This window comes from Spathaspora passalidarum (assembly GCF_000223485.1).
Source record: "Spathaspora passalidarum NRRL Y-27907 unplaced genomic scaffold SPAPAscaffold_5, whole genome shotgun sequence".
Classification (NCBI taxonomy): domain Eukaryota; kingdom Fungi; phylum Ascomycota; class Pichiomycetes; order Serinales; family Debaryomycetaceae; genus Spathaspora; species Spathaspora passalidarum.
This window is the reverse complement of record NW_006767429.1, coordinates 1,005,368-1,020,040: the sequence shown is the minus strand read 5'-3', so window position 1 is coordinate 1,020,040 and position 14,673 is coordinate 1,005,368. Positions and strand designations below refer to the sequence as shown.

General features: G+C 34.7%; 8 protein-coding genes across 8 annotated transcripts; 5 read left to right on the top strand and 3 right to left on the bottom strand. All coding sequences in view use genetic code 12, as the record gives it.

Annotated features, from left to right (window-relative positions):
* Positions 1-899: 899 nt before the first annotated feature.
* SPAPADRAFT_62216 (RNA-binding protein) lies at positions 900-2,479 on the top strand (the record flags this gene model as incomplete). Its single annotated transcript, XM_007376323.1, has 2 exons — positions 900-1,172; positions 2,090-2,479. The coding sequence occupies 2 exons, from the start codon at positions 900-902 to the stop codon at positions 2,477-2,479; spliced, it is 663 nt and encodes a 220-aa protein (XP_007376385.1).
* A 389-nt stretch (positions 2,480-2,868) lies between these two features.
* On the top strand, positions 2,869-5,691 carry MEA1 (Mea1p; the record flags this gene model as incomplete). Its single annotated transcript, XM_007376321.1, has 1 exon — positions 2,869-5,691. The coding sequence occupies one exon, from the start codon at positions 2,888-2,890 to the stop codon at positions 4,784-4,786; it is 1,899 nt and encodes a 632-aa protein (XP_007376383.1).
* On the bottom strand, positions 4,840-5,220 carry SPAPADRAFT_140229 (uncharacterized protein; the record flags this gene model as incomplete). Its single annotated transcript, XM_007376322.1, has 1 exon — positions 4,840-5,220. One exon carries the CDS (start codon positions 5,218-5,220, stop codon positions 4,840-4,842), a length of 381 nt encoding a protein of 126 aa, XP_007376384.1.
* A 267-nt stretch (positions 5,692-5,958) lies between the features above and the next one.
* SPAPADRAFT_56422 (uncharacterized protein) lies at positions 5,959-6,984 on the top strand (the record flags this gene model as incomplete). The annotated part of the gene is made up of 1 exon (XM_007376320.1): positions 5,959-6,984. The coding sequence occupies one exon, from the start codon at positions 5,959-5,961 to the stop codon at positions 6,982-6,984; it is 1,026 nt and encodes a 341-aa protein (XP_007376382.1).
* A 1,206-nt stretch (positions 6,985-8,190) lies between these two features.
* Positions 8,191-9,285, top strand: SPAPADRAFT_155003 (uncharacterized protein; the record flags this gene model as incomplete). The annotated part of the gene is made up of 1 exon (XM_007376319.1): positions 8,191-9,285. A coding segment is annotated over one exon (1,095 nt), but the record flags the coding sequence as incomplete, so codon positions are not given.
* Positions 9,286-10,968: 1,683 nt separating this feature from the next.
* SPAPADRAFT_62212 (uncharacterized protein) lies at positions 10,969-13,156 on the top strand (the record flags this gene model as incomplete). The annotated part of the gene is made up of 1 exon (XM_007376317.1): positions 10,969-13,156. The coding sequence occupies one exon, from the start codon at positions 11,044-11,046 to the stop codon at positions 12,109-12,111; it is 1,068 nt and encodes a 355-aa protein (XP_007376379.1).
* On the bottom strand, positions 12,163-13,125 carry ARG11 (Arg11p; the record flags this gene model as incomplete). The annotated part of the gene is made up of 1 exon (XM_007376318.1): positions 12,163-13,125. One exon carries the CDS (start codon positions 13,123-13,125, stop codon positions 12,163-12,165), a length of 963 nt encoding a protein of 320 aa, XP_007376380.1.
* A 282-nt stretch (positions 13,157-13,438) lies between the features above and the next one.
* On the bottom strand, positions 13,439-14,281 carry RPS15 (40S ribosomal protein uS19; the record flags this gene model as incomplete). Its single annotated transcript, XM_007376316.1, has 2 exons — positions 13,439-13,854; positions 14,269-14,281. 2 exons carry the CDS (start codon positions 14,279-14,281, stop codon positions 13,439-13,441), a joined length of 429 nt encoding a protein of 142 aa, XP_007376378.1.
* Between the last annotated feature and the right edge of the window lie 392 nt (positions 14,282-14,673).

Sequence of the window (14,673 nt, the reverse complement as noted above, 5' to 3'; positions counted from 1 at the left end):
CGATTGTTTTAAACAATCCCCAATCGGGGTTTGACCGATTTAACCGAAAAATAATACTGCATTGTTATAAATAGTCTCAGGTCTAATCTTTTTACAGGTTACAGTTATTTTGGAATTTTCACTGTGGATTGTATTTTTTTGGTGTGGTGCGTTTCGCGCACGGAAAATTTCAATTTTATTCCGCCCTTAGCTGTAGCAATCATAAATGGTTAATTATTGTAATCATCTAAGTGGTAGATCATTTTGCAGCCACAGATAACAAACATAGTTGCCACAGATAACACATATAAAAAAAAGACAAACAAACCAATGTTTGACGATAATCTTTGCCGTGTCATCGTGGTCATGTCCTTTGTTGCTGCATAAATTCGCAAAAATTCTTGAAAAAACATAGCATGGATCAATATCACCAGTTTTTAGAGTTTTCAATAATACTTATAGACGGTGTTGATTACTATTCACATGCAATACGCAAGGATTTAAAACTTTTACTTCACTATAATAATGTCTTTCTGCGGAGATATTGACAACAATTAACGAGTATACCATTTTGACGCTGTTGGACTAAGATATTCTGCCAAGATAAATATCAACTTCCAGAACAAACTAAATCTTCTAGTTATAAATCATATACCAAGTTGACTAGGTTACATCATTCCTTGGCAAGAGAATATTCCGATATGGCAGATCACGAATAGTCTAGTTATAACACACGCGTAAATCTGAAACCAATGGTAAATCGCGTACCGAGGGCGGTTTTTTCTTGTCGCGTCGACAATTTCACCAGCCAGCTCAGTTCCACAATTTTTTTTTTACATCCCATACAACAGTACCACATCTTTTTGTAGTTGCACAATTAATCACAGTTTTTATAACAAACAAACACAAAAAAGTTCACAATGTCCGCCTCATTAGATAAATCTTTAGATGAAATCATTTCTTCTACCAAGAAGCCATTCAAGGGAAGAAGAGCCGGTTCTAAGATCGGTGGTGGTGCCAAGCGTGTGGGTAAGAAAGTTGGTGGAACTACTCAAAAGAAACCTATTGTTTCTTTCAAGAAAGGTGGCAATGCCGCTCAAGCAGCAGCTGCTGCTAAAGCTTTTGATTTGAGCTATGCTACCAAGGTTAATGTATCTGGTTTACCAAGGGATTTAAAACAAGAAAATATCAAGGTATGTTTCAGTGTATAGAATTAAAGTCAGTGGTTTAAAAATATGTGTCTTAACGGTTAGTCATAAAAAGAGAGAATAAATTGATCTTATGTTAGAAATGTGGGATTCATCCAGATGGTTGGTTTATCGTTATTTTTTTTTCATTGATTCGGTTCATATGAAAGATATGCACACTTTCCAAATGCGGTTTTGTTTTAAACAAAAACACGAAGCAAGCTGAGATGCTACTTCTATAACCTTGCCAACATCAACGTATGGAAGGTTTTTTGTATCGATTTTCAGTCGATATTTGACAAGGTTCTCAAATGAAAGGATTTTTAGTTCAAATTGGAACCGTTTCTTTTTATCATGAAAATTATGCTAGGGGCAATTATTGTACAAGCTCCAATTCGAATAAAAGCTACATAGCTTACTTACCCATTATTCGAGGAGATTATGGTTATTCCATACATACAGAGTATTTCTACTATTTGGAATACCAAAGTGTCTTTATTTTTTTTTATTACTATCAATTAAAAATCAGAAAGGAACAAAATGCAGAAAGTTATTCCAATTAAGTTTGTGAGTAACTGAAAAGTTTGTCTTGGCGGATACGTGACTTTTTTGTTTTTGTTTTTTGTTGTGATTGCATTAATGCACTGCAGTTCTGAGTATGATTTGATAGTATCTCCCAAAGTGGAGGTGGAAATTGCATGCCGGCCATGACGATTCTACTTAAAGCACTTGCCCCTATCCCGTGTCATAATAACATAGCTTCGGTCTTTACTAAATTTCAGTTCGTTTCGAGTGTCGGTGTTTTTCCAATTCCTAACATAATAAGAATCAGCAATTTGCTCTTGACCAACAACTTTGCTACATATATTTTTCACTTCTTTTTTATTTCACGAATTATTTCAACTAACATTTTTTTTCTACAGGATTTTTTCCAATCACAAGTTGGTGGTGTTCACACTGTTGCTTTAAGTTACAATGAAAAGGGTCAATTCAAGGGTCACGCCACTGTTATTTTCAAGACTAACAAATCTGCTACTTTAGCTATTGAAAAATACAATGGTGCCCCAATTGACAACGGATCATCTAAATTAAGATTAGAATTAATTGTCGATCCAAGTAAAAGACCATTAGCTACTAGAATTGCACCAAATAAGGTTGGTGCCGCACCAAAAGTTGCTGCTGCCAAGCAAGTCTTGAATAAGAAGAAGACCGATGCCAAGAAGCAACAACCAAACAAGAAGAAGCCAGCTAAGAAGACTAAGAAGACTATCGAAGAATTAGACCAAGAAATGGCTGATTATTTCGATAACTAAGTACTATATCTCAGGTTCTCTCCTCTGTTTTACGTTAGTTAAATAAGAGAAGCTAGCTCTTCTCGTATTTGTGTATTGTAATATAAAAAAAAGAAAAATTTAACAGTTGTGTTGCATATAGGGCAAACGCGCTCAATTGTAAGATGTAATTATGAAGATCGAATTAATCAGATCATGTGAAATTTTCCTATTCAAAATTAGAGCTATAAATATAGTTCTAATTGTCTCTATAATATATTTAGACTTAATTAATAATCAATAACCATCCCTTCCGACACATAGCCTGTTTATTGATATTTTTCATTCCAGACTAAATCATATTTTTTCCTGCACGCGTTAAAATTCTCGCTTAAAGTTTTTTTGGCACCACATTCACAAAAGAAAGAGGTACGACGACGTCGATTAACCATGTCCAATATTGAATATATAATCACAGCCCAGTTCGATATCGATAAGGGGCCCTCCCTTATACACCAGTATCCTCATGAACTTGCAGGGAGCAAGAATTTATATTTTCTCCCTGAGCTAATGATTCCTGATCAAATTCACAAACGTGACGAAGACTACACTTTGTTCTTGCTATACAAAGACATACAGACTGGGGAGTTCCAGTATAAGTTCGAGAAAGATAAATGCGATCCTTGCCCTTACTTCCTTTATACGGTTGTTGTTAACCGAACTGATGATTCTTTCAAGAGAGGGTCACAAATCAAATCCTTGTCTATAGTTACCAAATTGTCTTATTTTAAAAACTTTAGACCCTTGCTTTTAATTTGCTTGGACACATATTTTAAAGAGGGCAAGATCGATATATTAGAAATGTTATATCATTCAATCAATGAAAAGAACTTCAATATTGCCAGTCACCAATCAATGTCCATAATTAAAAAATTATTAATCACGTCTATACTAGATTTACCTATCAACGACAAGATATACACCGATGCCAATTTCAGAAATAAAATCTTGGGTATACCCACCGGGATTGCCACCAATAGCGATTTATTTATTAGAAAGGATTTAAGTTTCAATTCCGTTGTATCCTTCAACGGTATGAACATCCCGGTGAGAATTCCGTTGTTGGATTTACCCGATACTATTGGAGATTATCTAAATCCTACTGATTTGAACTTTAAACCCAACTTGATTAAATTATTACGGGCTAAATTGGCCAGTAATTATTTGAATAATGAATTGACAGTGTATGGTCTTCAGACACCACCTATTATACTCTTGATAAATGCATTTTTGACGGGGAAAAGAATTGTATTTTTGAGTTATGAAAATTCCTCAGAATATATTATTGATTTCATATTATTAGCGTTAAAGCTTATAACTGGTGGTGGGATATTAACCGGGTTTTTAACAAATTATAACGTGTTTCCTATGATCGATGTTTCTAAAATGGACTTATTAGACCAATGTGAGTCCTTTATAGCCGGAACTATAAATCCATTCTTTAAACATAATGATAAGTTATGGGACGTTATGTTTGATTTAGATTCTAATGAATTTTATTTAAGTTCGCAAATACACCATGAAGATGATATTGTGGGTATTAAAAGCTGTATTATATCCGAAGATGCCAAATTTATTTCCAATTTACAATTATCATTGTTTACTTATAATGATGATTTGACTACAATTCAATTGATCTTGAGAAGACATATTAATGAGACTATACGAATCTTTTTAAGTTCCAAGAACTTTAGTGGAACAGACTTGGAAGATGATACCCCTATTACATTGTTGCTTGATGGCGTGGGCTACTATTGGGCCAGTGATGCGAATAAATTAGTGGAAATTTCATGTTATCAATCAATTTCGAGGAAATTTAAGGATTTATTATACTCAGGAGTATTATCGTATAGTTTGTTATTACCCAACTTGAAGAATGAATTGAATTTAGTTATCGACATCCATCATCATTTGCAGATACTACACAGTTATTCGGTAAATTCACTGGCGTCTTCGAAGATTGATGAACGCGATATTTGGTTTAATATATTGAAATTCCTAATTAGTGGGCCATCATTGGAATTATTCTTATTAATTACATATTTAATGCCCCCAAACTCGTCAACAAGCTTCCAATCTGGTAACGGTGGAAGTTTTACAATATTCGATAAAAATAAAGGGATTGAATTGTTATTGATTAACTTGTTTAATGTGAATGATCGGGTTAAAACAAATATTGTTTTGATTTTACAAGAACTAAAAGATAATTTCGTATGTGGATGGTGTATTGACAAAGTTTTAAAGTCAAATATTATTTATGAAATGGCATATAACGATTTGATTGAATAGTTTCGATTTTATATTTATATACATGAATAAACAATTATGAGTACACTCTTGTTTTATTTGATAACTTTATCCAGTCTTGAAGGAGTATAATACTTTGATTCTTCTTCTTCATCAGAGAAATATTTCATTTTAACCCAAGTATACACCGATAATCTGTCCCCAGGTCTTCTAGAAGCGTAAGCATTGCCACCACCTTCGAATTTTGATTTTCTATCACCTGCTGTATAATCCAAGGTTGGATTGTTTGTAGGGAACCCTGGTCTTTTAGCCAATATTCCGAATTCATTATCCTCAGAATCAATTCTAGCGTCAGTTTCAACTCGATGTCTTTCATCTTTATGACGAGCGATATGTCTCTTACCAATAATAAACAATGTTACTGCAGTTGTGCAGAAAAACCCTAATTTGGTGAAGAATCCTCTACGCGTCTCCATATTGTATTATACTTGAAAGGGTAAGACTTTATAAAGATCAACTGATTCGGGGTTTAAATCGTACCAGGGATTTGAAGCCTGACAAAAAAAAGACTAGAAGGTGAAGGTCGTGTGAAGCGGGAGAAAAAATTGGAATCACCAAATAGTATTTGACATTCTCAAATCATACCACTCAATACAAGAAGCAAAACAACATTAGCAAAATAAAAGGAATGACTTTGCCAAGAATAAACAATTTGTATAGTGGGAACTGATTATATTGAGAATCAAGTTTAATTAATGAAATCGACGGAGAAATGTAACCAACCTAGCCAAGACATTAGATACAACGAAACTGGAGAAAAATGAACATTGCAGTTTGAGATAAGCTCGCAAATTATAAGTCAAGAACATCCAATCTGGGCAAACCGCTTGTTGATCTAGACACGCGCTAACATTCCGAGGAAATGCTACTCACTCGAAAACCCGCCGAGGAATATCCGGGACAATATTATTTTTTTTTCCTTCTCACGATCGACGCGGCAGCTCCTCTCACCCCCACAAATTGATAAAACTAAAATTCCTACACATGTGAAAAAAACGTTTAATCTGAATCTCAACCGTGGATGAAAATTGTCAATCAATACCCGAGACTTTATAAACTCAGAACGAGATTCTTTTTTTTTTGTTTATAACTTTTTACCTCTTTTTTTTTTTCAATACTCACAAGTTTCTTCCAGATCATCTTAATCAATAATTATGGCTGAAGTTCCAGAAATTGCCCATGCTATTGCCGGTGCCGGTGGTGGAGCCTTATCTATGATCGTTACGTATCCTTTAATTACATTATCGACCTTGGCCCAAACTGCAACAAAGAGAAAGGAAGCCGAAGAAAAGCCTGAACCAGAACAAGAAAAGGAATTAAAAGCTTCTATTAGTCCTGTAACTCAACACAAAATTCTTTCTGCATTGGAGAAAAACTCTACCTTTGCAGCAATAAGAGAAGTTATCCAAGAAAAAGGTGTGTTGGGGTTATACGCCGGTTTGGAAAGTGCCTTATACGGTATCACTTTAACTAACTTTATTTATTATTATTTCTACGAATTAACTTCCAATGTCTTTTTAAAAGCCAAAAAGCAAAGATCGAAGGGGTTAAGTACTATTGAATCTATCATTACTGGAGCAATTGCCGGTGCCCTTACCTGTGTTGGTTCAAATCCATTGTGGGTTGCAAACACAAGAATGATGACTGAAAAGAAAAAGGGAGCATCACCTTCAACTTTGAAAACCTTTATTGATATTATTGAAAATGACGGTGTTGGTACTTTATTTGCTGGTGTATTACCAGCATTAGTATTGGTGATTAATCCAATTATCCAATATACCATTTTTGAACAAATTAAAAATGTGATTATTGCCAAGAATGGTAAGAAGGCATTCACTCCAGGTAAAGCATTTTTCATTGGTGCTTTCGGAAAATTAATTGCCACTTCTTTAACTTATCCATATATCACTTTGAAGGCTAGAATGCACATAAAAAAGAAGAGTGCAAAGCAAGGCAATGACGAACCTAAATTGTCAATGATTCAAGAAATTAGAAAGATTATCAGAGAAGAAGGTTTAGAGGGATTGTATGGTGGATTAGTGGTTAAAGTACTTCAATCTATTTCCACTGCTGCCTTCTTGTTCTATTTCAAAGAAGAGTTGTTGACTGGAAGTGTTAAATTGGTTGAAATTTTCAGATTAATGACCATCAATAAGAATAAAAGATTGTTAAAGAATTAATAGTGGATCGAATATCATTATAGATTATTTAGTTCTTAGTTTGAATAATTACAAACTCCTCCCATGGGATTTTATAAAGGCTTAGATATCTGTAGTTTAAGTTGGATTGTCAATTATTGAAAAAAACGTTATCTCATACATGTGATTGTAACATTATGGGGGTGGGGTGCAGCCCACTAAATTTGATTTCTAGAGGAACATGAAGTCTAGTCAAATTGGCTCGAATCGACCAAGATTTCCCTTTATATGATCTTCCTATTGTTAAAAAGAATAATAATAAAGATCAAAACAAAAATTAAACTTAACTTGCCTTGTTTCAAGCTCTTTCATGGCCATCTTACAAGAGAATTGGCCGAATTAGGTTGCGATATAGAAAGCTAATATGATTTATATTATGCAAAAGATACCACAAGCAAATAATATGTGTATGTATCATACATTACACAGAAATGATATTAAAATCTTCTTTTTAAGCTTTACAAGATGCTTGTTTCTCTTCAACATGAACAATATATAAGGATTTATGAAGTCAACAGATCGCCTCAGGTGAATTTTGCAGCAAATCTCCGCGCCGCAATTTGAATTTCTCTGTAAGCATGTCAAACAATACATATAATGGTTCTTTTCGACTACAAGGATTCAATATTCCGTAGTTTAAGTTATAGGAAATCTTGTTATGAGAATTTAGTAGTTTTGTTATGTATCAGATGGCACCACCCCGGTTAAACTTGCTCTTTTTAACCTCCAATAATGTCATACGGTCAAAACATTTAGACATGAATTAGTTCACCACAATCAGATGATTATATTTCAATCTGGTTACAAGATTACAATATTCAAGCCAGGTTCCACTTAACAAAACTCTTGTTCTCACAATGAAAAAGAACAAACCACTAGTTATTGCCAAAAAAAAAACAACTGATGTTCAATTCTTTACACAGTCTGACCAGCCGAGACATTCGAATGACATAAAAACTAACAATTTCACTTAAATAATAAACAATATAGGGGGTATTAAATATTCTATTTGAGGAGTCACTTCGGAAAAGCCCCGAAATTAGTTTGTGCAGTAAATTCTTCTGCAATATCTTTTAGTGAATTATCAGATGTTGCAAAACCAACTAAATAATCATGACCACTCTCTATATAAAGTTAGGTATTGGCGCATTTAGTTTCATATATGTAAAACTTGAACAATTATCTATAATGTTATTTCTACTTCTATTATTAGCTTTACAAACTGCCCTCGGGGCCACTAAATATGTCAATGCTTTTACAAGTTTTGATGATTTAAAATTCATGACACCAAAGAGACCTTCCCAACCATTTCAAGTATATTGGGAAGCTACACTTTCATGGAGTTTAAAAAGTTCAGAAATCCAGCCATATGATACCTTCGGTTTAATATTACCTTGTGTATTTAAATTCGCAACCAATGAAAATACTTTAACACTAAAAGTAAACGAAGTGGAACTTGCCTTTTGCAGCTTGATCTCTGGTGAATTAAAGGAGACATTTTCCAAACTTGATTGTATTGCATTACCTGGTGTTACTTTGGGAAATTCTAAAGGTGGGATTAAACTTCCCTTTACATTTAATGTAGGTGGTTCAGCATTATCTACTGATTTAGAAACTTCCAAATGTTTTACGGCTGGTAAAAATATTATTTCATTTTATGATGGCGACAAGGAACTTTCTTATCCAGCATTCTTTGAAACTATGTTTGAATCTGGAGGGAAACATGATGCTGATGAGGTTGTATATGGAGCAAGGTCATTAGAAAATATGAAATGGCTCCAGAATTATTTATTGGCAGGAAATTGCCCCCAGGGATATACCTCTGGAAAATTGGGATTTACTATTCTCCAAGGAGCAAAAATAGACTGCAATACTATTCATGCATATATATCAAATAAGTTTAATGATTGGTTCTTTCCAACCACTTTTGAAGAGATGAAAATGACAATAAACTGTTCCGAAAATGAAGTCCTAATTGAATATCAAAATATCAGTCCAGGATACCGGCCATACCTAGATGGTTTAATTTCTACCAGATTGGGCCATGATACCAAAATGAAATACGTTAACCAGTACACGTGTAACAATGAGACTGTAAAATCCAATGATGTGATAGTGAATTGGGCTAACTATCAGCCAATATATCCCACGAACACTGGTGGAACATTAGTGGTGCAAGAATTAATTTCAAGCACCACCACCTCCGATGGTTTATCGACTATTGATTCTGAAACATACGAAAATGAAGACCCTATTCCAACCGTTGCTACAAACAATGAATATAGTGAATATTCTTCTATCAATGAAGAACACGAGCATACTGAAATAAACATTGTTTTCGGAACTACAAGCCTGGTAGAATTAAATGATCACACTTACCGGGAAGATACAATTGCTTATTCAATTTCTACTGAGTCCATTGATACAATCATTTTGGAATACAGTTTACTGGATACTACCGGTATAAGCATTCCTTACATGGAAACTTTGATAACCCAAGAATCCAACTATAGGGAAGAAGTCACAACTACTGAAGATTCACTTGAATGCTCATATTCTTGTTACAGCAGTTTGGATCTGGCAAGCGATGAGCTCTCATCTAGAGAAGCACACTCAACTACCGAAGAGCCCTCAATATCTTCTGAAGAACCTTATTTTATGACAGACTTTGCATTGTTGTTGTCCGACGAAGTTGAAACCAAGGCTATGATCTATACTCAAACCCATTCCAACGAAGAAACTATAGATATTACAGAATTGAAAGAGGTAGTAAGTACTTCTCTGGAAGAATATGAATACTCATCTTCTATTTTGGAGGCAGGAGAGCTTCATCTGTCTATGCAAAGTAATGAATGGACAACTAGTGCCAAGTCTACATTCGAAGCATCACAGACCTCATTGGCTGTTCCAGAAACTCTGATAATAAGTGAAATCACAACTTATGAGACCAATATAACCTATTCCATGGGAATCAATAGCGGAAATTTGGAATTAGAACTGCACACCGAAGTTGAAGAGTATACCAAAAAACCTACAGATCCAGCTATATTTAGTTACATTCAGGGGTTTCCTAATAATGTAGCAGAAGATCAAGCATATATTGCCCAATCAATTGAAGATAATCTAGTTGTGACTTATGTGGCTTATAGATACACTTCATTGAATTCTGATCATCTAACAATCGTGCCAATTGAACATCCATCATCCAAATCAGACTATAACAATTTAAATGAAGAGAGTCATAATATAGGTTCTACAGTTACAATGTATAACGAACAATCCGTCAACATCGAAGGACAGACTAATAAGGAAATCGGGACTGATTATCGACCCTCAACACTTCTGTCAAGAAATGGAGAATCAAGTGTTACAAAGTTCTTGGATAAATCTATAGCATTATCTTCTAGCTTGACGAGTGATACACTTGCTGATGGAAGAGCTAATATGGAAAATGGTCACAATTTTGAAACAAGTATCCGTATAAATCCTAAAATACTTGAAACCAATTCATACCAGAGTCCCACTTCTGATATTTATGAAAAGGGAAGCGAGGATACAGCTCTACCCGTATCAACACTGGAAACTAGACAAAGCTCTGATGAGTTTGTTGAATTCGATAAGGATAAGGAACAAAATGCAGAGATTGAGAAATCATACACCTCGAGAATTCCGAATTTTACAATGGAGCCAGTAAATGATGGCTCCTTAAAGAGATCATTCAGTATATTATTCTTGTTATTTTTTATGTTCTGGTAAATAGATAATCCCACTAACAACTATTAAGGATATTGATTACTGCGATTTCTATTCTCTGTTGTATTCTCTGTAAATACTGTGATAATTCTGCGTATTGATCTGGAATAACAATTATACAAAACACCCCTAAGAAGAGTGCTTGAAGATAGTGTAGAGAGCTTGCGCCGCACTACGCACAAAAAACGAGAGTTCGGGCACAACCCACGAGGTGGATCATTTTACATTTGCCATAACTACAAATAAACTTCTGTCAATTGCACCATCGATCTTTCTATTCCATCTACAATGATCAGTATATTCAGGCAACGACAAACCCAACAATGTCCTTCATTCATGAGTGAAAGCACATTCTTAGGAAGTAACAGCAATTCATATGAAACTCCGATCTTACCTGTAAATTATACCGTGGAAGATCTAACCAGAGATGTATATGTCAAACCACTCCATTCCCATAATGATTACTGGCGCACAAGACCTTTATTTGATGCAATGAGTGTTGGTGCAGTTAGTGTTGAAAGTGATATATGGTACTTCCCAAACGGGTATGAAATGACAAGAACAGTAACTGAAACATCAAGTAGCGGCAAATCAAAGTCAAGAAATATTACGTCTTATTTCAAAAACAACGAGATATATGTCGGGCACAGTCAGATCTTCCTAGAACCCATAAAGACGTTATTTAACTTGTATTTAAATCCGTTATTTCAATTCCTTCAATATGTTAATCCAGAATTTGCCTATATTGATGGCAACAATATAAGGCATACAGATGAAGTCAATACTAAGAACAGTGTTTATTACAATTCTCCAGAAGTGCCAATGTATTTCTGGTTTGATTTTAAAACTGAAGCTGAGGCCACTTATGAAGCCCTTCTCCCCTTGTTGCAACCGTTTATAGATAACAATTACTTGGCATATTATGATACCAAGACTGACACCTTCCATCCTGGTCCATTGATCCTCACTATAACTGGAAATTTACCTACCGATAAAGTTAAAAGTGAACCTATTAGGTATACATTCTTGGATGGACCCTTACAGAAATTCAAAAGTGGAACAGATTCTAACGAATTGGAACAGCTTGCAAAATTATCTAAAGTTGCAAGCGCTTCTTTGGAAGAGTTGTTGGGTGATGAATATGAAACATCACAGAAAGCTGAATTTACAGCTTTACAAAAGAAAATCCTAAAAGAATATTTTGACACAGCTCACAAGTATAGTGTCAAGACAAGAATCTGGGGTGATGTGACCTGGCCAGAACGCGTACGTGATTCTCACTTAAAAGATATGTTTGAGTTAGGCTGCGATTTGTTAAATGTTGACGATTTGAATCATGCAAAGTCTATGTTTTAATTAAAAAGTGTCTAGTTCATGAAAGTTACGATAAGTCTATATATCAGTCCCTTAGAAATTCCGTTTGAGTACCTCGTAACTGTAAAATATTAACGCATTAGCAGGGATACATCTAACCATTGTAATGCCTAACCCCTTATATAAGTTTTTAACACCTCCATTTTTAGAAATGAGTGATTTAAATATTGACCAGAACCCAGCATTAATACCTTGCTTGTTATAAATACCTTGGGTTTGGATATTGGATTTGACAGTGTCAACAGGAAACATAGATAAATTGAATGTTACACCAGCCATTGCACCACTGAGTAAAAGCTGTATGTCATGGTTCTTAATCCAAGGATCTTTTGCTGTCTTATAATAGTCATTGATATACTCATAGGTTCCAAACCATATAGATGTTCCTATAACTTCTCTGGTCATAGTTGAACTTAATCCGTTCCATAATCCCGTAACACCTTCGTTTCTCAATGTAGACTTGATTAATGAAGAATATGATGCAGTACTCTTACCTTCAGACACCAAGTTTACAACTTGAAGCTGACACTTGATGAGTTCAACTGGAGTTAATATGAATGAAGCAGCAAACCCTGCAAACCCACCAGATGCACATTTAGTCCAAAATGGGAGACTATCAACATGATGTCTACTCGATTTATCATAATCATTAAGGGTATTGACAAAAAAGGTGGATGCTAAATTGTACGAACTAAACAAGATTGCTGTTTCTAAACACGCCCCATATAATGGAGCCTTTAACCCTTTATAAAACCCATTAAAGAATCCTTCGTTCTTGTAAGTCAGGCTGATCATCTGAAAAGTAGAAATAGGAAGCACCGAGTTCGAGGATTGTAAACGAACCTTAATGGTATCAAATGGGAACTCTACTAACTTCCCGATCATACCCGAGATGGCACCAAATGTGATCTCCTTGATTGGGTGTATCTGTTCACGTTGTGTATCTGATGCTATATGTTGCTGCTCATTATGTATGGTTGTTTGGGAAATATCCATAGCTGTAGGACAAGGATGTCAAACTTTAAGTGTTCTCTCTAAACAAAATCTGGTTTTGTAGTGGAAAAATTTTTGCAATTTTCGAACCACCACCACAGTTGACGTATAATTTGCTCTTGATAAGCAATACATTAGTGTATTTACACTTCTCATAAACTACAAGCAAACACTTATAATACGAAATGTTGTGTTTATTCCCTGTTATATGTAAAGCATACGTATAAACAAAGTTATTTTCGATTTAGACCATTATGACTATAAATTACAAATATATATTATGTGAGGAAGCTTTTATTTAACCAATGTAACTTGCTTATCTCAATGGCATGAATCTGGAAGAAGCGTTACCGGCTCTACCGTGTCTGACTGGGGTATAGGTGATAGAGAATTCACCTAAGTAGTGACCAACCATTTCTGGCTTGATTTCAACAGTGTTGAAAACCTTACCGTTGTAAACACCAACAACGGAACCAATCATTTCTGGGACAATGACCATGTTTCTTAAGTGGGTCTTGACAGTAGCTGGCTTTTCGTTTGGTTGAGTGTTAGCTCTGGCAATTCTCAACTTCTTGATTAAACCCATTGGCTTGGAGTCTAAACCTCTGGAGAATCTTCTTCTAACTCTGGCACTACATAACTTAGTGAATTCTTCAGTTGGCATTTCAACCAAGTCTTTTAAATCAACACCCTTGAAGGTGAAGGTCTTGAAGTTTCTCTTCTTTCTTTCAACTAAAAATAAATGTTAGTAATTTGGGCTTTATTATAATCTTTGAAGACGATGAACCGAGTTTGTATTGTTAAACTGAATTGAAAAAAAGGTCGTGGTAGGTAAGTATGTATAGGAGGACGACTTAACGAATCAAGGAAACTGGCTGGTCTGAAAAAAAAGGTCGCTATAAACAATAGACATCTTGCAGAAGTTCATTCAATCATTCGTCATTATGTTTTAAACTTTGGTTAACTCTTAATTGCTTTTGCCAGGGGTAGGTTTTTAGGTCTTGTTGCAGTTTTGTTCCTTTCTAAGAATATTCATATGGACCTTCACAACTTTCTCTATGTGTTTCATTCTTTCATATATCGTGATTAAACACTCTCTTCTGTTCATCATTCATCTTTCAGGGTCACACATATGTGGGTACATACCAGCGTCGGACATATTGATTGGATCTTACTGAGTACTATATGGAAGATTGTAAAAGGAAAATTTATGAAATAACTTTTTTCAAATTTTTTTCTATAGTGAAAACAGTGAGCATAGTGGAAATTGGTGGGAGGAAACAAATTTGCTTGGGATGAGAACTGCATATAATTTAATGTTCTGTCACGTGACAAACTTTTGAATTTTTATTTTACTAGCAACATTTTTTTTGTAGAGGAAAATAGTGCGTTTCGTGACTGTTATTTCCAAACCCTAAATGTTTGCACGTGACGAATTGTTCATTACCCACTGAGAAGTCCTGCATGTAAATACACAGCTGAAAAAAAATTTTAGCTTTCAGATTGTCTTGTTTCTGTTACAATAATTGAAGTTTTTCTATTCCCTTTTCC